Genomic DNA, 25,272 nt, shown 5'->3' on the forward strand with positions numbered 1-25,272 from the left:
GCTCTGCAGCTTAAATGACAGCTTGGATTTTTTTTGGCGTCAAAGGAAAAATTGTCCGAAAAACTATACAAAACAAATCTCTTTCATTGGGTGTTGTAAAATTTGATCATAATAGGCCTGACCCAAAACAAAACATGAAAAACTGTGATTTTTTGTAGAAACATAAGCTTTTAATTAGACACTGTCCGACGCTACGCAAATTGTTGTTTTAGTGAGAAAAGCGATAGCAAGTTTTTTTTTCACTTTTTTTTATTAATGTGTAAATTTTATCTAGGATCAAATTAAATCAAAATCATAATAATCCATTGATGAAACATTTTCGTATCACAGTAATCTGTAGAGGATCAAAATATAAATTTGTGCTAAACGTCACAAAATTATCATTGCAAAGCTAAAAAAGTGTGTAATTGTAAAAGGAATAAAAGTAGGGTAGAGTAAGAAAAAAATTAAGAAATTGAGATCATATCAAACCGATTTATCACTCAGAGCATATTAAAAACAATATCTATTGAAAACACTTAGTCCTTTTCAATTGTTGAACAAGATTTGCTATCACACAAACTGAAAAAAAAAACAAATTAAACAAATTGAAATACATGAATTGCTTTTTTATCATTCACAATCTGAGCAATTTTATTACATATGATTTGCAACTATCCCCCTATCCCTACTCAAAGGTTCCCCATAGATATAGAAAGCTAAATTTCGCCGTATTTCGTCCAATTTGATCCCTTACGTCCTGACAGTCCTACTGCAGCCTTCATTGTATCGCACATTGACATTTCGAGACTCTTCGAACCTTTTCAAGATACGGAAGACTAAAGCGGCTTATGAATCATTACCTGATATGTTTTCAAATAGGACTAGAGTCTTTCAGTTATGGTGCTAAATCGGAAACCAGAATACGTTTTTATGGAATAGAAAAATAATAATAAATAGTAAAATAATAATAAAAAACGTGTGTGGAGAGAATATTTCAGTTTATGCTCCGTCCGTTTTGATTGTTTGATTGAGAATTAACAAGCTATTCTCAATTTCACAGCATTCGCGATTGACCAGTCATCCAGCTAGCAACCAGACGGCAACGAGGTTTTCCAAATGGTCTCTGTCGAGACCGAATGTTTAGTTTAGTTTTCCAAATTGGCCATCATCTCCAGCTCCAGCTAGTAGAAAACAGTTTTTCTCAATGCTGATGTTGGATACAACTGTTTCGCTCGATTCAAAGAAAGAATGGAAAATAGATATCGCCCACAATGGTGTGATTTTGCTCACAGGAGGCACCGCATCGAGTTTCATGCCATCTGCATCATCAGCATCTGTATTAATACTGTGCTCGCCCTGGCCAAACATAGTTTCTATTTCTCTACCGTGTGCGAAATTCTTCGCCTTAGAATGCATTCTCAGAATATGCGCGAAATAGGCATAGTGCAGATCTTGCACTGACGAGCAGAAACAAAGCAGAAGAGTACTGCGTCATTTTATATGCCGTTATGTTGTTATGTAGAGATTGGTTGTGTATGACTGAATCACACGTACGAATTGTTGATTGTATGCGTGATCAAATAGATGGAACAAATATGTAATCGCCTCTGGCCGTGTTGTGTCTAGCTCGAAAAATATTCGCGATGCACACGTATATTGTGCTCGCGAGAACATCATGAATCATGAATCACCCATCTTCAACTGCTTCTACAAAAGGGATTTTCGGTCCTTTTTGGGACCACCAAATCTTTCGGCTAAAATGTTATTTTGAAAATTTCGATGCATTTTAAAATAATCACTAAAAAATCGGATTTGTTGGTGTAATGATGATGATGTTTAGAATTATGTAGGCTTCCTTAGACTCTCAGACTTTCTCAGTTCATTGGCCAAAATTCAAAGGTTATTTGAAAAACTAAACTAAACACTCGGCATCGAGAAGGACCATTTTGAAAGCCTCACCGCCGCTGTTATCTGATCGCTGGATACCTGATAAATCGTGAATGACTTACTGGTGACTTTTTCCTATCGATCAATTAATTTTCGTGAATTCACTTTGTTTCCGAGTCGAACGTGGCGTTTCAAGCCGGATGTGAACGAGATATTTTTCAGCGGTGAGAACAGCGTTATTTGGTGGAAATTTATTCCGCAGCAGTTCCTGTCAACGTCGTCACTCCATCACACACGATTCAGTTTGAATTTTCTGTTTGCCGTTCTGAATGTTCTTTGGAGCATTGTTTTAGGGAGCATTGGAAATGTATTTTTGCCAAGAGATACTGAAAAACTACTTCATTATTCAGTAAGTTTTGTGTTCCAGTATCACTCTAGACAGCGAGCTGTTGATTGTATTTAATTTGGAAATCTACTGGAGCTTGAGCTTGGGTAAACTGTACAATTCGTAGTTGCTCTCTGCGATTGACCTGAACCGACCAAATTGCCCAAAGAACACACAGAATGACGCTTGGGACTAGCAAATCATTCTCGTTGTGCAATTTTCGGTGATTCGAGTTGAAAATCTACTGAAACTGGAGGTTTATTGCTTCGCGAAACGTTCGCGCCTTACACTCAGTTATATCATTCATTCATCGACCTTATCAGTGCTACCAAATGTTTGTACTAAACAGTTTCATTCTTGAATTTCTATAATGTTTGTTTCTCACCGGTAATAATCTTCTTAATTCATTTTTTGCGGACCGCGACACCATGACTAACACAAGGTTGTAGCCCCTTTGGTGGTTTGGGAAAAAGCTTGAGTACCACTGCTGTAGAGTATTCCAAATCGCTTTAAATCACTTAAACTGTAATATCGAACGCAAATGGAAAATGGTAACGCTTATTTTGGAACAGACTGTAGAGTATTTCATATCGCTTTAATATTATGAGACTTCTGAATTCACTATTTTTTGCTGAGTGTGCATGAATATTACCATTCCTATACTATACACTAATATGAGAATTTTCATTTATGCCTAATCTTCTTAATCTATCTTATCAATAATTTAGAATTTGGATCGTTTGTCAAAGCATTTCTCAATTCCGCTTTGAATGCATCTACTGACATGATTTTTCGAAACAATTCCGTCGATGCAGTGTACCGCCCGAAAAATAATTTCTAACCACCAAAGAACAAAACAGGGGGTCTCCGTAGCCACATTGGTTGCGCGTTCGCTTAGTAAGCGATCGATCGTGAGTTCAAAACTCAGAGCCCTCAATTGACCATCTTTGTGTTGTTACAGAATAGCTACGTCCACGCAACAATCATCAGCGATGGAGATCGATCCACGGTCGAAATAAGATCGATTCATCCATACAACTGCTCTGCTCTGCCAGATACATCGGGCTACTGTTCTATAAATAACTCAACAATGATCAAACAACTGTCTCCGCTGTCCGGTGGTCCAACTGGATAATGGAAGAACAGAAAGAATACCCTTACGCCTAAATGGCTACTGTGTGAATGTACCATATGTAATGGTATAGAAGGAATACTGGCGAATGGCAACTGTGTAATGTGCTAATTATAGATATGATAACCATGTGACATGTACACGATTAAAATTCGGCTCTGTTACAGCTCAAATGCTAATGAGCCTTAAATAAATAAATGGGATAAAAAAAAGAACAAAACAAAATCCCAAAAAAAACCGAATTTCTTTTCGAAACTTTCTCCCACTGTGTCCGGTCCCGACAATCATAGCAGCCGCTGCCGGGTCTCCCCTGATATGGACGCGCGCGCAGAAATGTAAACGAACTCTGGCGAGTCAAACGAGCTAGTTCAGGGTCATCGCGCGACGCCTTTGGAAAAACAACGCGCAAAGCGAGGAAGAGAAAATAAAGGAAAACAGAGTGGCAAGAACACTCACAGTTAGCTCCACACCGCAGCCCACTCTTCACTTGTGCGCTGTGCTCTTCACGTTTGTACGTGAAGTGGAGTTGTTTTCATTGCCAGAACAAAACCCGAAACCTGGGGGAACCCATTCTACACGCCTTAGTAGGCCAGGGGGTTCTGTCGCGTTCCCGTGCCGGACTGGAACCGGTAGAGCCATCTAATAGAAAGTAGCATAAATAGTGTTCTCGGTCGTTCTTCGTCGGGCATGCGCAAGATGGCGACTGTGTTGCCCATCCGCTCGGGTGGATGGTTTACCACAATAGATGAGCGGGGTTGTGAGAGTGAGTGGGATATACCAACTATCATTGGCCTCGCAATGCAACCGGCTGAGAGTACATTCAACCTTCGTTCCAAAGGGGCGCTGAGAGGATGATAGGAATGAACTTTCAATGCTATACACTCTCTTTTTACCCACCACCCATCGAGCGCCGAGCATTTACTTATGTATGTATCTGAATCGCAGCAGCATCGCGGCATGGTTTTTCCATGGCAATGACTGAGAGTGAACCTGCCGCATGAAAATTTTACTGCCTCCGTGTGGCAGTGGGGCTGTGCATGGTAACCGAGAAACATTCTTCTTCTTCTGCTTCTTTTTTCGCTACTTCCCAAAGTAAAGCGAACGAAGAAAATAAGTGAAAAACGAAAGCTGAAAATGTTTTGCTGTTTCGCTATTGCGTCGTTTTCTCGTTTCTACCTTCATTATCATTGTTATTGGTGCATTTATATTTATTTATACATATAAATTTGGAAGAAAGTTTGGCCCCGGCGGCCGCTGTTTTACAGGCGGAGTGGTTCGGGGATTGTGTTTTAATTTGTGCACTTTCATGCGATGAAAAGTGAAGCTCGTGCGTTTTTATTTCGTTTCAATTTTATACACAACGAACACCACATGGTCGGGTCTGCGATTTCCAGCCAACGTTGGGATATTAATCGACGAGAGGAGGAAAGTTGTTAGAAAGGAAGCGCCACAAATGCATTCACTGCTCACTGATGCAACACGTTGAAAAATGAGTTATTAAAGAGCAATCTAATGCCACATGCATTCGTCACATTCGTAAATGTCTACCAGTTATCCCCCATTCCTCCCGACAAAAGCGGTACCGGGGTCTGGGTGATTGTGGGCTCGAACTAAGAACCAATCCCACTGTTGAGCAACGCAACGGCAGCGAAGTAATGCGCTCACTCGGCGGCTCCGTTCTGTGTCTGTGTCACAAGGTCAAACATACAGTCGAAACACAAAAGCACTGCTGCTGCTGACAGTACTAAAGAAAAAAAAAAAACAACAATAAATAAATATAAAATAAAACAAACGGCAACCAGTCGGATTGCCTGTCATCCAAGCAAATCAAATGACGTCGTCGAAAACAAACGTTTCCGCATGGCATGGCACACTCTGAGCGACAACCAGCGGCTTGACTAGTTGTTCTGGTTCTACACAACGAACACACGCATCACACATACACACATACACACACACGCGCGCTCACACATATGAGCAGAACAAAATAACGTTCTGAAAGGTGAATCGGAGTGGACGGCGCGCGAGAATGTAATATCAAAAAGGTGGAAATAAACAGACAGAGAGTCACAAACAAACAGACAAAGTGGAAGTCGACAACAACACCAAACCCCAAAAAAAGTGGTTCTTTTTTGTCAATTGACCCCGTTGAAGGTTGCCGGCTGGTAGAGAGCGCGCGCGATGTTTTGGTCACTTGTCACGGGATGTTGACCAAAGTGGGACGGGTGGTGGTTTCGTGTTTCGATTTTTGGGTAGATGTTCTAGTCGAGACAGGCGACAAACAAAAAAAAAATCTTGCTGCTATTGCGACGCGTCTATACGGCCAGTTCCAGATTCACGAAGCATTCAGTTTCTGTCAATTCTTGTTTGTTCACTGCTAAATGTCAAGTCAACCTGGCTCTCTTCTCAAAATGATCTCTCTTTCCACGATTTTAATATAATACGCTTGGACCGCGATGACAGATACGGAGGGGTACTATTGGGGATCAATAAGTGTCACTCTTTTTTTAGAATTGACCTTCCACCTATTGGAGGGATCGAAGCTGTTGCTTGTCATGCAAACATCAGAGGCAAAGACCTCTGTATAGTCAGCTTGTATTGGACTCCGAGAGCTGCGGTTAGCCGCAAGCAACTTGTTCACATGTGCTCACTCCTTCCTGAGCCACGATTGATCTTGGGAGACTTCAACTCTCACGGAACTGCCTGGGGGGAACAGTATGACGACAATCGTTCATCGCTGATATATGACCTTTGTAACAGCTTCAATATGACCGTTTTGAACACTGGGGAAACAACACGTGTACCTAAACCTCCTGCTAACCCAAGTGCTCTTGACCTCTCGCTTTGCTCGAATTCACTATCGTTAGATTGCGAGTGGAATGTAATCCAGGACCCCAATGGTAGTGATCACTTGCCAATCAAAATTTCCATCACCATTGGGTCGAATTCTTCTGAATCTATAAACATGGCATATGACCTCACAAGACACATTGACTGGAAAAAATATGCGGACGCGATTACTCTAGCCATCAATTCCAGAGATGGTTTACCTCCATTGGAGGAGTATAACTTCCTTTCTCGTTTGATCTATGACAGCGCGGTTCGCGCTCAAACGAAATCCATCCCAGGTTCCACCATTCGCCGAAGGCCTCCCAATCCATGGTGGGATAGCCAATGTTCCAAGCTTTATCAGGATAAATCGAACGCATTCAAAGCTTTTCGGAAACGTGGAACCATTGAGAATTTTCAAACGTATTTGGACCTTGAAAATCAATTTAAAAACTTGATCAAAGGGAAAAAACGTGCTTATTGGCGAAATTTCGTGGAAGGTTTGTCACGAGAAACGTCAATGAAAAAATTATGGAAAGTGGCTCGAAACATGAGAAATAACTCTTCATCGAATGAAGAGCGAAGAATATTCACATCGATGGATTTTTAATTTTGCACGGAAGGTTTGTCCCGATTCCGCTCCTGTGCAAAAAATTGTTCGAGATGTACCACAAGATAGGTGCGATCTTGATTCCGGGTTTTCGATGGTAGAATTCTCTCTTGCTCTCCTTTCATGTAACAATTCTGCTCCGGGATCGGATAGAATTAAGTGCAACTTGTTGAAAAACCTCCCTGATGTGGCGAAACATCGCTTGTTGAATTTATTCAATCGGTTTCTGGAACATAATATTGTTCCGGATGATTGGAGACAAGTACGAGTTATAGCTATTCAAAAACCCGGAAAACCCGCGTTCGACTTCAATTCGTACCGCCCAATAGCAATGCTGTCTTGTATACGAAAATTGTTGGAGAAAATGATCTTGTTTCGCCTTGATCGATGGGTTGAAACGAATGGCCTACTCTCAGATACACAATATGGGTTCCGCAGGGGCAAGGGGACGAATGATTGTCTTGCGTTGCTTTCTTCAGAAATTCAAATGGCTTACGCCGAAAAAAAAAAACAAATGGCTTCAGTATTCTTGGACATAGAGGGGGCCTTTGATTCTGTTTCAATAGAGGTTTTGTCAGACAAATTACACTCTCGGGGTCTGCCGCCTCTATTGAATAATATGTTATATAACTTGCTTTGTGAGAAACATTTGAACTTTTCTCACGGAGATTCGGCAGTAAGTCGGGTCTCTTACATGGGCCTCCCCCAGGGCTCATGTTTAAGCCCCCTTTTGTACAACTTCTATGTAAGCGACATCGACAATTGCGGAGATTCGGCAGTAAGTCGGGTCTCTTACATGGGCCTCCCCCAGGGCTCATGTTTAAGCCCCCTTTTGTACAACTTCTATGTAAGCGACATCGACAATTGCCTTACACAAAATTGCAGCCTAAGACAACTTGCAGATGATGGAGTGGTGTCTGTCGTAGGATCAAACGAATCCGACCTGCAAGGACCCTTACAAGATACATTGAACAATTTTTCAACCTGGGCCATTGGGCTAGGGATCGAATTCTCCACGGAGAAAACAGAGATGGTGGTTTTTTCTAGGAAGCATAGACCAGCAAAACCAAAGCTTCAACTTTTGGGTAAACCGATCACTCATGCTATGTCATTCAAGTATCTTGGGGTCTGGTTCGACTCCAAATGTACTTGGGGGGCCCATATTAGGTATCTGAGTAAAAAATGCCAACAAAGAATAAACTTTCTCCGTACAATTACCGGCACCTGGTGGGGAGCCCATCCAGAAGATCTTATAATGTTGTATCGAACAACTATTCTCTCAGTGATGGAGTATGGCAGTTTCTGTTTTCAATCAGCTGCCAAGACACACCTCATTAAACTCGAGCGAATTCAGTATCTTTGTCTCCGTATCGCGTTGGGATGTATGCCCTCAACGCATACCATGAGTCTCGAGGTTTTGGCAGGCCTACTCCCACTAAAAGATCGCTTAAATTTATTATCTCTTCGGTTCCTCATCCGGTGTAAGGTTATGAACCCATTGGTGATCGGAAATTTTGAACAGCTGATCGAGCTAAATTTTCAATCTGGGTTCATGAGTCCATATCATGAATTCATCTCCATGCAGGTTGATCCTTCTTCGTATATTCCCAACCGTGTTTGTTTTCCTGACTACATCAACTCCTCTGTGCATTTTGATCTGTCCATGAAGCAGGATATCCATGGAACATCAGATTATCTTCGATCGAGGATCGTTCCAACGATCTTCGATGCAAAGTATGGGGATATCAATTGTGATAATATGTACTTTACTGATGGGTCCTCTATGAATGATTCCACAGGGTTTGGAGGGTTCAACGAATTTTTTAGCACCTCCCACAGTCTTCAGAATCCTTGCTCAGTGTATATTGCTGAATTGGCAGCGATACACTGGGCGCTGGACAGCGTCGCCTCACGACCTGTTGAACACTATTACATTGTAACGGATAGTCTTAGCTCTGTCGAAGCTATCCGTTCAGTGAGGCCGGAAAAGCACTCGCCGTACTTCCTTGAGAGAATACGAGAAATTTTGAGTGCTTTATCAAGACGCTGTTATGTCATTACCTTTGTCTGGGTCTCTTCATATTGCTCAATTCCGGGTAATGAGAGGGCTGACTCATTAGCAAAGGTAGGTGCAATTGAAGGCGATATTTATCAGCGTCAAATCGCCTTCAATGAATTTTATTCTTTAGTCCGCAAAAATACCATAGTTAACTGGCAACGCAAATGGAACGAAGATGAATTGGGCCGGTGGCTCCACTCGATTATCCCTAAGGTTAGCCTCAAACCGTGGTTCAAAAGTCTGGACTTGAGTCGGGACTTTATTCGCACCTTCTCCCGACTCATGTCCAATCACTGTTCGTTAGATGCGCTACTCTTTCGTATTAATCTTGCCGACAACAATCTTTGTGTTTGTGGCCAAGGTTACCACGACATCGAGCACGTTGTTTGGTCGTGCGAGCTGTATCTTGTCGCCAGATCGAATTTAGAAGACACCCTTCGGGCCCGAGGAAGGCAGCCCATGGTGCCGGTGAGAGACGTGTTGGCTCGGTTAGACCTTGATTACATGTCCCAAATATATGTATTCCTTAAAGCTATCGATCTTCGTGTGTGATTGTCCTTATACCCTTAGTTTTTCCTTTTCCTTTTCCTTTGTGAGAGATCGGATCCCTTCTTAAGAATAAGATGAAATGTAAATACATATTAGATATAAGATAGGTTTAAGAATTGAATGTGATGAGTGTGATTGAGTGTGTGAGTGTGATCATTATATCCTCAATATATCCTCAATCCCCTCCTTTTCCTGAAGAAAATATGTCACCCTTCTAAACTCGAGTCGACCGCGAGTAATCGGTTTCCTATATTATTAACATTAGAATTAAGGAAAAATGTATATATACTAGTAACAGCCTGTAGTGTGAGCCTGTAAAAATAAACGATTTAAATTTAAAAAAAAATCCCATCCTTTTCCTGATAAAAATATGTCACCCTTCTAAACTCGAGTCATCCGCGAGTAATCGGTTTTCTACCTTATTAACAATAGAATTAAGGAAAATTGTTCATAGATATATAGATATAGTTAATATGTTTAGTTAAGAATTCGGCTCCTTTAAACTTATGTAACTGAGCCTGTAAAAATAAACGAATTAATTAAATAAAAATGTCAAGTCCATTGGACGCATTGGTGTCAGTTCGTTCCATCACTCAGGGAATAAGTGATAGTCGCACCAGGACTTTGCATATCCCCCGACGAAGGTATGACTTCCTTTATGAAGTTCCTTACCTGTTTTGGTTCAGCAGACCAAATCTCGTTAGGCATAAGAATGCCCTTTCCAAGAATTCGCAGTCTTCGCTGAATTAGTGTACTGTATTGACACAGTAAATGTTCCGAAGTCTCAGCTTCGAAATTGCCGAAACGAAAGTTGTCATCTGCCAGTTTTCCGATTTTTTTAAGGTGATACCTGCTCGGACAGTGTCCGGTCAATAGCTGTGTTATTCAAGCTGTGTAGGTTGCGTGTTATTCTGTTACAAGGTGTAATGAATAATCTGGATTGTCTCGGTGTTGATAGAGCCCTCCAGTTGGCCTAAATCATTGATATTTCCCAGGTTTTGAGCTCAGATTTCATGCGTGATGTTGATAGTCCACAAAATGGCTCAGGTCCGACGAATTTAGTTGAAGATCCTAACCTTTCTAAGAGATCGGCTTTCTCATTACCTCCTATACCGCAGTGACCAGGCACCCAGTATAGGTTAACTTCGTTAGTAGCAGCCTGTTGGAACCAGTAATTGTCCAATTCATTTTCACGAACAAATGGCAATAAAAAATCGGTTATCATTGTCCGATAACGCTCCCCATTCACGGTTACCGTTGCTCCTTTTTCGTTTTCAAAGAAGTACGGGCCGATGACTTTATCGGCATAAATGCCACACCACACAGTAACTTTTTGGTCGTAAAGAGGTTGCGTTTCGATGGATTGAGGGTTTTCAGTAGCATAAAACCGACAATTTTGTTTATTCACTCCTCCATTCAAGTTGAAATGCGCCTCATCAGACATTATGATTTTTTGCCAAAAGCCACGTTCATTTTTGGCCATTTCGATGGTCCATTTCGCAAAATCAAGTCGACGTGGTAAGTCAGATGGGTTAAGTTGTTGAGCCATTTTAATTTTATACGGAAACATTTTCAAATCAACACGAATTATGCGCCGGAGAGTGGTTCGAGCGATGCCTAACTCTTGCGAACGATGGCGACCTGATGTCGATGGAGTCTCTGCAACACTGGCTCGAACGGCATCAATATTCTCGTCGAAACGTCTTGGTCGTTGTCTGGACAGATGACTGGCATGACCAACACTACCAGACGATATAACTTTGGCATATAATCGACGTATAGTGTTGTCTCCAGGCAATGTTTTAACTTTATTTTTATTTTTCCACGCACGTTTAGTTAACACAATTGAGAAGTTATTTTGAATGTACAGCTGAACAATTTCAGCGCGTTGTTTAGGTGTGTATTGTTCCATGGTTAAAATTGTACTGAAATGACGCTTCCAACGCGGTATGACATTTGTTAATCTGACATCTCTATCAAAAGTTATGGGGTTGCCAGATGCTTCCACTTTAAATGGCCCACCCTGTACTAAAGATGAATGTCATTATTTTATCATTGAACATAGCTAATTTCAACTGTTTTTACAACTATTCCCATTTTCAGGTAGATATTTCCCTGCATTCGTGAAATAATTCAAATAGGTACAATCGTTCGATTTTTTACCTATTCATACCTAGAAAGAATATTATCCGATCCGGAAGGATAAAATTTGTTTTTTTGAATAATAACAACTACGAATTGGAGACGAATAGAGATGAACTGGCAAATCTCTTTTCACACTTTCAATACCAGGAATTCTGAGGGATAAAATGGTCCATAGCGCGCCCCCATCAGCTAAACACAGTTGGGTGCAGATAGATGTATGCAATTGCGTGCACTCGATGGAATAAACGGTCTGAGAGGGAATGATCTTATCAACAGATTAAACAACACTCACCCAAATCAGGCATCGAACTGGAAGGCTCCTCGTGTGCGCTCTTCATCTTCTGGATGATGGTGACTCCGCCGCCACCCCCGCCCATATTATTGCTCCCGTTGGCACCAGGAGGTGGCGGAGGCGGAGGAGGCTGCATCGAGGTCACATGGTGTTGTTGCTGCTGCTGGTGGTGTTGGTGGTGTTGTTGCTGGACAACCATGAGCGTCGAGGATGGTGGAGGCAGATGCTGTTTACTGCTGGACACCACAGAATGCGAAGAAGCATCGATTATGATAGTATTGGCAGCGGTGGGAAGATGCAGTGGAGGTGGAGGACGACTCGAAATACTCTCGCCGCCCCCACCCGCACCGTTTGTTATGATAAGGCTGCTAGGATTCGGTGAAGATGGCAGAATGGGACGATGGGGAGAGTCCGGATGGTGGGATGAAGGAGTGTTGTTATGATGAAGGTCATAGAAGCGACCATCTCGGATAACGTGCACTTCTTGGGCTTGTATGGGCGCCACATTTTCACACGGTTTGTTCGAGGGCTTCGTGATGATTTGAATCCTGGCACGGTCCTGTTGCTGATGATGATGGCTATTGGAGGTCACCACGGAGGACGAAGATGACGCCGATGCCATATGAGGAACGGCTATCGCCAGTTTGACCGTCTTCCTCGCATCCACACTGCGCGGTGAATACATTATTCGCTGGTTGTCACCAATCACGAAAGTCCTTATCTCCAGCGAATCCTTCTCGTCCTGTGCAAGTTTATCCAAGCACTGCATTTCTTATTTCTTTTTTTTTTTTTTTGAAAAACTCTCAACACTTGCTCCACTGTCACGAAACGACACACTGTTCTACATACTCCTTTGCTTTCTCACTCCTTCGTAACCGACAAAATTATTGATAAATTAGAGGCATTTCGTGTCGAAAAAGCAGCTGAACTTGGCCTCTGTTCGTTTCGGCGAATATAATCCAAACACACACACTCACGATTGCGAGTGTTTTTTTTCTCTTCTCACCTCACTCACCACCACATTGCCGTAGGCACGGATAAATCGAATATTTTCACCCTACTTTGCTTTTCTCGACTCCCCTTCCTGCTCGCTTGCTGTGATGAGCGAACCGAGCGCGCGAGTTCAAGGTCAATATTTTCGGAAACTCAAAATAAGATCTGCCGCCTGTGTGCATACCAAAACAAACACACCGATGTCAGAGTGCTATTGACTTGGAAATCACGCATTAAAACACAAAATAAAACCAGCACATAAACACACCGAGCCAGCCAACAACTCAGCCCGCTTGGGTGAACATTGAACGAGGGAGAGCACGTAAATACAGAACGAAACCCAAAAGCCGTGTATATGTGTCACTGACACTGAGAGGCAGAGAAAAACACTCATAAAACAAAAACAACATGCTCCACTGGCCACTCACTACTACATGCTCAACTGGGATTACCACCCATCGCACAATGTGGAGCACTAATAGACTGTACAAACTGCCATTCCCTTTCGGGTATGACACAGGAGCAGCAGTTCACTCGGTTACTGGCACTGGCAGCGTGGTTCGGCACAGTTCGCATGCCGTGAGTTGGTGCTGCTGCTGCTGCTGCCGCTGTTGCTGCCACAGTCACACAGTCACTGAAAAGGGCTCTCACGTCGGGGCTCGCGAGTGTTGTTGCTATGACGTTGGTCCTTGGACGTATCCTTTGGGTTTCAAGGCCTTCTGCGCGCTCATTTCAAACACACTTTTCTCCACCAAACCGAACCAGCTTGTCCGTGAGCAGGTTCACGTCCAATGTCAACTTTGAAAACTGTTCTGCTCTTCGATTTAATCGCTTTTCCCCCATTCAGAGCCCAAATTTATTTTTATCACGCTCGCAATTACATCGTTTGCTCCTGTGAAACCTGTTTGCGCCGCTGCTGCTGCTGTTGCTGTATAGAATCACCATTTATTATTATTCCCTCGTACAGTTGAAATAACTCATCCACAATTGGTTCGTTTGATGTTCCTGATCGCAACCTCAACACACATTGAGCAACACAGCAGTGTGTCGCTGTTGTTATTTTGTTGTTTTTTTTTCGGGAATCCACTTTATTTCTTATCCTCGCTTTATATGCTTCGAATATGGTGAGCCAAAAATTTCGCGCTCCGCTTCCCTACCGATGACTGGCTGGCAGCGATTGACTGTGCAGAGTACGAAATTCTAAAAAAAGACACGGGAAACAATTTTCATGGTCAACATTTCACCTTGAATAAGTTTATTACTTTTATGATTGAATTCGCGAGTGCAAGAATATACATGCGGAGAAGAGCACACAACACACATCCACAGCTGGGGCGCAGAGCGGCGCAAACGAGTCGCCAATCGTGAACGGCCTGCTGCGGTAATCGCCGCCACTCGGTGTATAGTGAGCATATGAGTGTAAAGAGCCCCGCCGCACTCAGGGTTGTAGCCGAATGGGATTGTTACGATTTTGCATGCACGTCATTGCTGAATGAAACCGGAGGAGGTGATTGTCGATTGGCATATCAAATTAAACTATTAGTTGTGAATTCAATTTATAATCAGTGACTGGCACAAACTCACTAAGGAACTAGGATGGGTATTGCTTTAACCCTCCTGTACTCGCGTGCAAAATCATAACACGTATACTCGCGCACGGTGTCACAGACCGAAAATTGAACTTCTCTGTAATGTTGCCATCGTGTATTCTTCAGGCTTTATTGGCATTTATATTAAGAAGAGGGTATGATTAAATGAAAAAACCCCAAAAAATATGTTTTCTTCGTCTTTATTATGTTTTAATAGTCATCTAATTCAGCCTCCTCAAAATAGAGTAATTTTTGATACTCCAACACAAATAACGAAATTTGAATTTTTCACTGTTATTAACTGAAAGTAAGTGCACCCGTGGCCGAGTGGTTAGCGTCCCACACTATCATGCCGGGTGTTCGGGTTCGATTCCCGTTCTGGTTGGGGGATTTTTCGTCAAAGAAAATTCTTCCGGCTTGCACTGTGGTCACGCGTATTCTAGAGCTTGCCACTTTAGAGTACATTCAAGGCGTGTTATTCGGCATAGAAATCTCAACCAAGTATTAATGAACGACGCTAGTTAATGAATACGTTGAGACGGCAAAAGTTCCACAGGGAACGTTAACGCCATTCAAGAAGAAGAAGAACTGAAAGTAAGCAACTGAACATAATTTATGGAAGTATATAATAATATAAAATAATATAAAATCGTATTGCTTGATTGTGGTTTCATTGGAGTAAGAATCAGAACATAGCATAACTGCATGCTCGAAACAAACTTTTTTTTTTCATTTCATGCAGTTGTTGCGTGTTTTCGGGTCTTTTATCGGAGAGAAGAATGTATACTGACCTTCTAGATAATCACCAGATGATAAAGGGTCTGGAATATAAAGTTCGCATATTTCTAATATTCTTTGTCTCTGTATTCTTGGTAAACTAAGAATTAATACCTTTTTATAGATAGGGCATAAAAAGATGATATAAAAGGATTTCTAGGAACTTCCTTTTCTTTCTCTTGTTTTTTTGTTGATATTTTTCATTATAAAAAAATATCCCCGAAACTGTAACTGTTGAAAATTACCATAAGCCACCGATTAGTTTATAGTTTACTTTTTTTTTTTTCCAAAATATATATTTTATTAAGGCACATGTGGCGTTAGCCTGACGGGGCCGGGAGTCCAATATTTTGACAATTTTTGTCTTACAACTATGTTAGTAATATGTAACTGATTACTCGCGGTTGGCTCGAGGTTAGTATTACAAGTGTTCTCATAATTGGTATGTTGCAGTCTTCGATGCTCTGTACGTGTGCCCGACACGGGATACTTCCTATTGGGATGCAGCTGACCATTAATCAGCAACGCCCCCCTAGTCTGTACCCCATATCTAGCGTGGTGCGTCTTTCTCGCCTCGAGGAATCCAGGATAGAATGGTCACTAGCCGGCGCAATCATCAGCTCGTGTAGAGTTGTCATGAGCGGTACAACCTTTGGCTCTTGTTGAATGATCAGTGGACTGCACAACCTTCGGCCCGTGCATCTGTAAAGAGTGTGTGTATGTATTGCCGCGACTAAGTAAAAGTTTATCGATCGGATAGGAGGGATATGAAACGGGGGCACAACGAAGGAAACATCATTAAACGTTGACATCGGCGTTTCTGAGGAACAGGTATAGATGAAGCAGAAGATCAGGATCCCGGCTACCTAAGATATCCCGGACGGGGATGTGTATCTACAATTCTTCCACAAGTGAAATTCTTTCGAAAGTCTGTATATGTATGACCATTATATTTAGCGAATAACTATACGAAAGTCAAACATTTATATTTTGCTTTTGAGCGTATGAATCTAACGACGAATATATCGACGAATAGTTAATTTATGGATCCGTTCAATGCAGTTACAAAAAGGGACTGAAATCAAATAAGAATAGTCCGGTAATGATCTTAAGAATTATATTCAATAAATATCCCACGCCACTAACATTAATTTATACATTTCATTCAACAATATTCTAGAATATGAAAAAAGGCACTTGTCCAAAAAATTTACTCCTATGCTCGCGTCGGTGTGTCAGACCGAAAGTGTTAAAAAAGTGGCACACGTCCCCTTTGTACCAACACATGCGATACGCTAAACGATGACGAACGACGAATCACGAAGCTAGAGAGGAACGCAAAGTGGTTGTGTTGATATTTTCTGAGAAATGAACGAATTATTGATTTCTCGGTCTGACAGACCAATGCGCGAGTATAGGAGTGTTAATGTATGTCAATATAAGAGGATTATACGAGCAGAGGAACACGTAGACGATATCCTATTGCGTCCAACAGTTCATAATGAAGGCTATAAACACAGATGCAGATAAAGCACAAGGATGAGATGACAAATTACAAGACCCACATTCTCTGCATAAGTTATGGGAAACTGTTTCTCGTGGACATTGTACCTATTGATCCTTTTTTTATGGAGGCGATCTGGCGTAGTGATAAAATTCATACCTAACACGGTAATGGTCACGAGTCCAATTTTCACTCCCGACATTCTTCCGAAATGGCGAACTAGCCCAAAGTGTGGAAAGTCTCTATAGTACAGAAAAAAAACGTAAGGGGTTGTATCTAGGACACGACCGCATATTTCCAACGTAGAACTACGCAATTATATTATGCAATCCACTTGTTTACCACTTTGAATATTATTTTAGAATGAATCGAAATTTTTGTAATTGATTATGTTCTTCGTTACAAATAAATTTGATGAACGTCCTTTTACGTTTGATATGATGCCTGGGACTACAAAAATATGTAAACGGAAGAATTGTCAAACGATCAGTATACTTTACATTTCCCTCTGAAATTATTGCACATCTCATGTTTACGTAGTTCTCGAACCGCGAATGTTCATTCACCTCTAGTATCTGAAATGACGATTTTCCCAGGCTTCTCAGTTTAAAATTGCGTTTTAGGGAAATATAGTCTGCACAACGACAAGCGAGTACAAAAGTACTCAACACCAAAAAATACCCCCGACTTGCATGTATTTGTTAAGCGGATTCCCCTAGGCACATTGATTTTGAAGTCCGTGTTAGGGAAACACAGCTCAAGTTCAAAAGTGCATTTTAGGGAAACATATTCCGGTCTGCATAACGACAAGCGAGTACAAAAGTACTCAACACCAAAAAATACCCCTTACTTGCATGTATTTGTTAAGCGGATTCCCCTAGGCACATTGATTTTGAAGTCTGTGTTGGGGAAACCGTAAATCGGGCCAATCAAAACTTGGCAGTTACGGCGTTTAGATAAGGCTTGACATTTTACAAAAATAACATTTTATAAATTGTGATAGACGCGTAGAAATATTTCCTATCAATTGATGCAAACATCTTTCCGATCTGCTAAGAAATGTTCGAGTTATAAGCATTCGAAATACGGGTAGGGTTAGCACAAATGTATGAGAAAAAAGGAAGTTCTTCCAGTTTTCATGAATTTAAACCGTTTAGAGATTAGCGAATTGCAATGTATAGCATATCAAACAAATCTTAGAAAATTTCCGATTCGATTGGTATGCAAATCATGAGAATTCGCTCACAGTGAAAATAGTTATTAATGTTAACTCTATTTCATAAACACATGACCTATTTTCTGATTTGGCACCCTTCCTGAAAGACGTAGTTCTACGTCAAAATCTTCTTTTATCTCCCGAAGGATCATCACATGGTCCCCTAAAATTCCCGTTTAAGAACTGTGATCTGATTCCAATGGGTCATCAATAGTTTTGAGAGAAAAATAAATCATCTTCCGGGTTTTTTAGAAGGCCACATTGAGAGCTCCTAAGGTTCCCATCGAGGTCCATTGTCTTTGAACTTCGAAAAGTCAATGTTGTTTTTGTTTAAAATATATCAATTGAAAACTCCGCTCAATTTCGCCACAGAAATCATAAGGCAAACGTAGACAATAAAGTAAATCCTGGTGTCGTCACCGTGTTTCAAGAACTCTGAGTAGTTGGTGATTTTATCTGATCCTGAGCTGTTTTCGTGTCGAAATAAAATGATTATTAAAAAACCCGTTACTGCTAAACGTTTCCTGCTCAACACACCCGGAAAATTGATATAAAATTATATTCCGAAATCGAAAGTAATAACCTGTTTGATAATTGTGTTTTGTTAACGTCGTCTAGAGACAAGCTGGTGTGTCCCTCATCGAAACGACTGTGTCACTCGTGCAATTCTATCAAAATAGCAAAACACTCTGAAAATTTTGCATAGTCACACCGCAATTTACAAATTCTTTCAATGCAATCGATGTTATGTACATTATGGGTCTATCAGTATTGGTAAAACATATACTTCGCATTTCGCACGTGTATCCGCAGCATGTGTCAATAACGTACGTTTTTAACATTTTGAACATCCACATTCTATAACAGCACAGAGAGTTTTGCTTCGGTTCCTTTTTGCGGATTTTACTCAAACAGATAACTTCAAAAGGCCAAAAGGAAGATTTAAGTGAGATGAGAAGGGTTTGATTGAAGCCTATCAGGAGGAACATGTTCTTATTATTCAAGTCAGACGTAGACTCACAAAATCGGATAAAGTTATACGGAGTTATTTGAAGGATCCACAAAAGTATGAAATCGTTCAGCGAAGGTCGAAAAATCAAAGTAACGGCGGAGGACAAACGGAACTGTGAAACTGGCTTGAAATTTCACCATATCACATTCAGAAATCAAATCACCGATGAGTCTTCCAGAGTACAATGAGACGGTTCGCAGGATTTTGCAAACCAGCTTTACACAACTCGGTTAAAAATAAACAAACAAGACACCAAAACTCACTTCCAATCTCACCAGTATCGTCTGAATTTTACCAGACTCAACATGGCATGATATGATCGTTTTTTTATGAAGACAACGTTTCCATTCTGAATCTGAATCTGAAAACATATCACGTTGTTATGAGATCATTTCAGCGTACATTACATCTTTTTCTGTGCATTTCTGTGCTTATCTATCCGTCCCGTCGTTGTATAGTTGCATTTTTATATACTACTGAGCCGCATGTAAATCGCTCGCTCGTCAAATGCAATGCTCGCTTCACGGACACTAAGGAGAATGGAAATACTACAACATAAGCTTCACCCCTTCGCAACCTATTGCAATGCGCGACAGTATAGAATATTTGCCTTTTTGAATTGCTGGTGTTACACACAAAAATTTTGCCGAATGTTAAATGCTTCGGAGGGTAGATAGTGTGCTGTGAATTGGAGACGGCACATACCATAGTATGATTTTTCTTTTTCAGAATTATCAAAACTTTCCACTGAAGCGTTGATTCTAAAATTTCGATGTGATTTTGCAGTCCTACGTCAACAAGACAGTTGTGTTCTGGGCATTACATTCTATATATTTTTGTTGTTGTTTTTGTTCAGTACGCAATCATTCGCATAAACTGCAGGTTATGTTTAGAATATCTCAGGAATCCTTGCTAGAGTGATCTACGCTTATAAGAAGGGATACAACACAACTGATGAGTTCAAAGAGGTCCTCGCAAAATCGCGGCGGAATATCGAACCGAGTATTTTGAAGAATATGGTCAACGGGGTTTTTCAGGTTATTGCAGGGAAGACAACTAATAATTCAAACTTATAACATATTCATAACATTGAATATTTGACCATGTATCGATTATTGGAGTAAGTGCGACTATAGAAAATAGCCGAATTCGAAATTAATCAAAACTTGCTATTTGTCCAAAATATTATTATTAGTTAGTACTGAAAATGACCAAGTGGTGAATTATGGTGTATAAATACTCAATTTTCAGCATTTGGTGCAGGAGCGATTCCGCTTTGCTTCGTAACCTAAGGCTACTTGAGAAAAAAAATCTTCCGTTGTTAACGGTACTGCAAGGGCCACAAAGAATTAACTCTAGCAAATCTGATCAATTGTGCTGTTTCTGACCATCTGACCATCAGATGTAAGGGTCGTGATGGAGATCGATTCGAGATATAGTCCTAGCATTAGCAATGGGATCATTTTCTTGGTCGTGACTGATTGATATTTTCTATTCTAGTTGTTTGGTGCCGTAAGCTTCGTATGAAACGTTCAATTTAATTTCAGGTTATTTGTTTCGTTACTGTTAACTGTGTTACTGTAAACTCGTCGTGAGACATTTAATATACATTATGAAAAACTTCTTTCGGACTCATTGCATTTCAAGAACTTCTAAAAAATTTCATTTCAGCCTTGTGTCTAGAAAGTTTATAAGAAGATTTTTAGGATCTTCTCGGTTACTGTAGCTTGTCACAATAAGTGATACAATAGGTCACTACTACAAATTTGAACTACTATCCAATGTATATTTATTTTCATTATTTTCAAATCATCGATCCGATTTTTCAAATTAGTATTTGAATTTTGCAGCGAACTGCTCACTCTCACTATTTCCATGGCCCACGTGTGACTTTTTATCGTTCGGAGAAATACATTTGTTTAGGACTTCTAGGACTTCCGCCGTCAAACAAAACTCTGCGCATGTAACCCAAACCGGATTACTCTATCATAAATGAGGCCTTCAATTACATACAAAACTAATGGGTTTCTTTATACTACGTTTTGTATAAGATTGAGTACCAATTATGGGCGTTTCTTTCAATTAACTTCTAGTCTGATTTTTATCTTTTTTTTTCAAAAGAACCACAATATGATGAAACATTTGAATTTCAAGCTTATATATTTTGGTTTGACAAACCAATCATGCAGTGTTGGACCAGCATGCAGTTGGAGAAGATGATGTGCTACGATGGTCGATCTCAAAGATGACATACACTGGTCGGTATTATTTGAGACACTTTGGCCTAGATCAGATACCTACAGTTTTACTACCCCCATATCTGGTGTGAACAAATGAAGAAAAAGAAGATTCATATCGTTTGTTCACAACGTCTGAAACTATTTTACTATTTTGTATCTAACATTATTGATCACAAATTTTCATTTCTATACCGGGGTGTAAAATCAAAGTTTCGAAAAACGAAAGCGTTACGCCGGAGACCGAGATTTCGAGCGTTAATAGCTCCTAAACAACCGAACGAAATGGTATGATGAACACTTCATTCGAAAGATAAAATGTTCTCCAAAAACTTATTTCAATAGCCTTAAAATTGCTTTCGAAACAGGCTATTGAAATCATCAATCGGTATGTAAGCGAGAGTAGCTCGGAAATCCATTCAGTTATAATTGAACAGCGATTGGAGCATGTCGTCGCTGTTGTGGTGAAGCTAACTTCGTTTATCATGAAAGCGCTAATGAACGGTGTCACTAAGCGCCTGTTTGTGCACCTCACGCCAGAAGGGAATCCATCAGGACGGTTCCGCTTGAGACATCGGAGCAGCCACCACACACACACACATATACATGCGCGGAACTATTTTCGTTTGGTTGCAATTCAGCATCGAGAAGATTCCGGAAAGATGTCATCGTTGCTGAAAAATAATTTACCAGTTCCTCTTGGAATCGAAAAAAACATTCATGCGAAAGAGTTTATTTTAATGTTTTCTATCCATATAACACTGCAACCAAATACATTTGGTTTTGGGATTTTTCAATCAAGTGCGATCAACGTAAGATCACGTCTTTCGACGATTTATTAGAGGTGTAATGAATCTTAAAAAGAAATTCCCGCTCTACGCGCGCAAACGATGTTTACTCGACAATTTCTCGAACGAGAAATGGGTGTTGTGAGAAAGGATGAGCGAACGCAAAATTTATGTAGACTGATTTGATGCAACAGATATTTTGTCTATTGGTAATGGAATACAAATCATATCACAATACAAGCAATGTTTTACGTATTATACAACTTTCGTGTGATTGCTTCTTTTGCTGAATATTGTGCCTCCAACGTAACGCTCTCGTTTTCGAAGTCCCCCAAATATTCATTTATTCATTCATTCAGAATTGATACAGATGCAACTGAAAACAAATGATCACTAAATCAAAGATAGTTCTACGTCACCCTTGCGGTTATACCACAGATATAACCCACTTCCTGTTTTATTTTTTTTAAGTTGTTCGTTCGTGCACCCGTGGCCGAGTGGTTAGCGTCTCACATTGTGTTCGTCGTTCGGGTTCGATTCCCTTTCTGGCCGGGGGATTTTTCAACAGAGAAATTTCCTTCGACTAGAGCTTGCCCCTCAGAATACATTCAAGGCATGTTATTTGGCTTAAGAAATCTCAACTAAGTATTAATAAATGACGCTAGTTAATACATACGTTGAGACGGCAAAAGTTCCACAGGGAACGTTAACGCCATTCAAGAAAAAGTTGTTCGTTCGACGCCGTAAATCTATATATATAAAAATGGAGTGATGTCTGTCTGTCTGTCTGATTATTATAGACTCGGAAACTACTGAACCGATCTACATGAAAATTGGTATGTAGGGGTTTTTGGGGCCGGGGAAGGTTTTCGTGATATTTTGAGGCCCCTCCCCCCTCTCTAAGGGGGGGCTGCCATACAAATGAAACACAAATTTCTGCATTACTCGGAAATTAACCAAGCAAATGAAACCAAAGTTGGCATGTGAAAGTTTTAGGGTACAATAAATGTTTCTATGATGGTTAGACAGTCCTTCCCCCACTCAAAGGGGGGGCTGCCATACAAATGAAACACAAATTTCTGCATTACTCGAGAATTAATCAAGCAAATGAAACCAAATTTGGCATGTGGAGGTTTTAGGATGCAATAAATGTTTCTATGGTGTTAAGATACTCCTTCCCCCTCTCTTAGAGGGGGCTGCCGTACAAATGAAACACAAATTTTTGCATTACCCGAGAATTAATCAAGCAAATTAAACCAAATTAGGCATATGGAAACTTTAGGGTGCAATGAATGTTTCTATGGTGGTTAGATACCCCTCCACCCTCTCTTAGAGGTGGTTGCCATACAAATAAAACACAAATTTCTGCATTACTCGAGAATTAATCAAGTAAATGGGCGGGACGAAGTTTGCCGGGTTAGCTAGTTCAACATAAAAGTTTAATTCCGCGCTTTCACCCATACATATCACAGTGAAACTCCTTTTCAAGTACTAAAGGATGGTGTTTTCATTTAGCTCACACGCATGAAGACAGAATTAATGGTTGCATACGGTTCACATAAATGTGAACACAGCACTCATCGAACTATTATTTTTAAGAAGTTTGATCCACCTGCCCAATGACAGAAGAAATTCATACCATACCTTTGAATCATTTTACGGCCAAAATGTGCCGAATTCGACCTGAATATCACAATCCAGAAAGTTGGACTCTTCAACACGGTAATGTGTTGAGTCCCGGCTGGGGTACCGTCCGTCAATCTTTGGCTTAAAATCCGTTTCCTGAATTATTCCTAATACACCTGATTTGACACACTGTATTCCAATAATTTGAGAAGCATTAAAATATATTTTTTTGAAAACGTTAGAATTTGAACGGTTTCAACATAAATGTGCCGAACGTCATTGCTCAGTACGAGTATTTGACGCATTTGAATTGCTAATAAATTGATACAAAATTGCATTGAAGCTGCAGGAATTATCTTTGAAATCAACGAATGTCAAAATAACTCTCTCCGTCAACAAAGAAAAAGAAGAACTCGTTTGAAAGTTCATTTTCATTACCAGTTACCGAACCTTGATTGACCCAGTGTGTATATTCCGAAGAAAGAGAATTACATCATAAAAATAATAAAAATAAGATCCTGCGTTTAAGGACAAAAAAATCGATCATGCGTCCTCTAAAATTTCCAGAGTCACGTGAAACCGTTGATCGCCGCGAGGTTAACACGATAGAACTATCTACATTCCTCATCCCAACAATCACTCATCCAGCTACAACCCTGGCAATGAGTGCTTCGACCACTAAAATAGAGAGCATAATTTTGACGTTTGACTTTGCTGCTCTACTCTTCGGTGCTTCTCTTCGCTAATGTTTTGCACTTCGCGATCTTCGCACAGTTTGTCGTCGAACTGGAACACCCCTCTTCGCCTCACCTCAACACGTTTAGCGCGTTCCAACAAAGCTAGTAGCAAGCCTCCCACCTTCCACCCAACAAACATGCGTTGTGATGTGTGTTGTTTACACTAATTGACGTAGTCACAGTCCGCGCGGCACAACACTTGACTCATTAGCATAATTGTCCGCGCTTTCGCACCGTCCGTTAATTCCTGGAGTTTTGGAGCGGCTCTCCCTCATAGATCGATTTGAGTAGTCCTCCAACGCACACGCTTCACACGCCAAGTCCATGAAAGTCCAAGGACACACGCGCTCCCTGCTTCCGGCAGCAGCACACGGCACAGAATGGGCTGATGAATATCCAGGAAATGTGTTCACTCTTGAAGTTCCGACGCTAAGTTGCTAAGAATTGAAGCACTGTATCCTAGAGTAATAGTCCTTTGAGTCAACCTTGGACCCGAGTGTTGTGCTGTTGTGGATGTTATTTACAATCCAGAAAAAATAATCATTCGACCTTCGCACAGAAAACCCTGGAACGTGAAAACACACGTAGAACAACGAGACGGAACAGGAATTGTTTTCTAGTTACAAGTGGATTTTTAAAAGAAAAACGCGAACGTTGTCGACGAGACCAACCAAAGCACCAACCAATTCACCCAAAAGATTTCCCTTTACTGTCGCTTTCATTGGGAGTGAATAGGTGATGTACCACCACACAGTCTGACCGACCTAACAAACATTCCGGTTCCTCACTTGCCGGAGACAATGGCAAAACATACGGAGAGAACTCGGAATCATTTCCTTCTCTCGCTCTCATTCTGCTCGCGTGCGAAATAATACATAAGAACAATTCCCTCAGCCAGCGCCGGTGGGTTGCGGTGGGTCGGC

At 40.8% G+C, this 25,272-nt stretch overlaps 1 protein-coding gene across 1 annotated transcript in view; it reads right to left on the reverse strand.

Moving 5' to 3' along the window:
* The window catches only part of LOC129771931 (ecdysone-inducible protein E75), a 222,003-nt gene extending 196,966 nt beyond the window's left edge, over nt 1-25,037 (reverse strand). Inside the window, exons 1-2 of the mRNA XM_055776077.1 lie at nt 24,423-25,037; nt 11,871-14,063 (exon numbers count right to left, since the gene is read on the reverse strand). Of these exons, the coding sequence (XP_055632052.1) occupies nt 11,871-12,639 (769 nt within the window). The 5' untranslated portion in view covers nt 12,640-14,063; nt 24,423-25,037. The remainder of the gene's footprint in view (nt 1-11,870; nt 14,064-24,422) is intronic.
* Nucleotides 25,038-25,272: the final 235 nt, after the last annotated feature.

Source organism: Toxorhynchites rutilus, chromosome 2 (genome assembly GCF_029784135.1).
Source record: "Toxorhynchites rutilus septentrionalis strain SRP chromosome 2, ASM2978413v1, whole genome shotgun sequence".
Taxonomy (NCBI): Eukaryota; Metazoa; Arthropoda; class Insecta; order Diptera; family Culicidae; genus Toxorhynchites; species Toxorhynchites rutilus.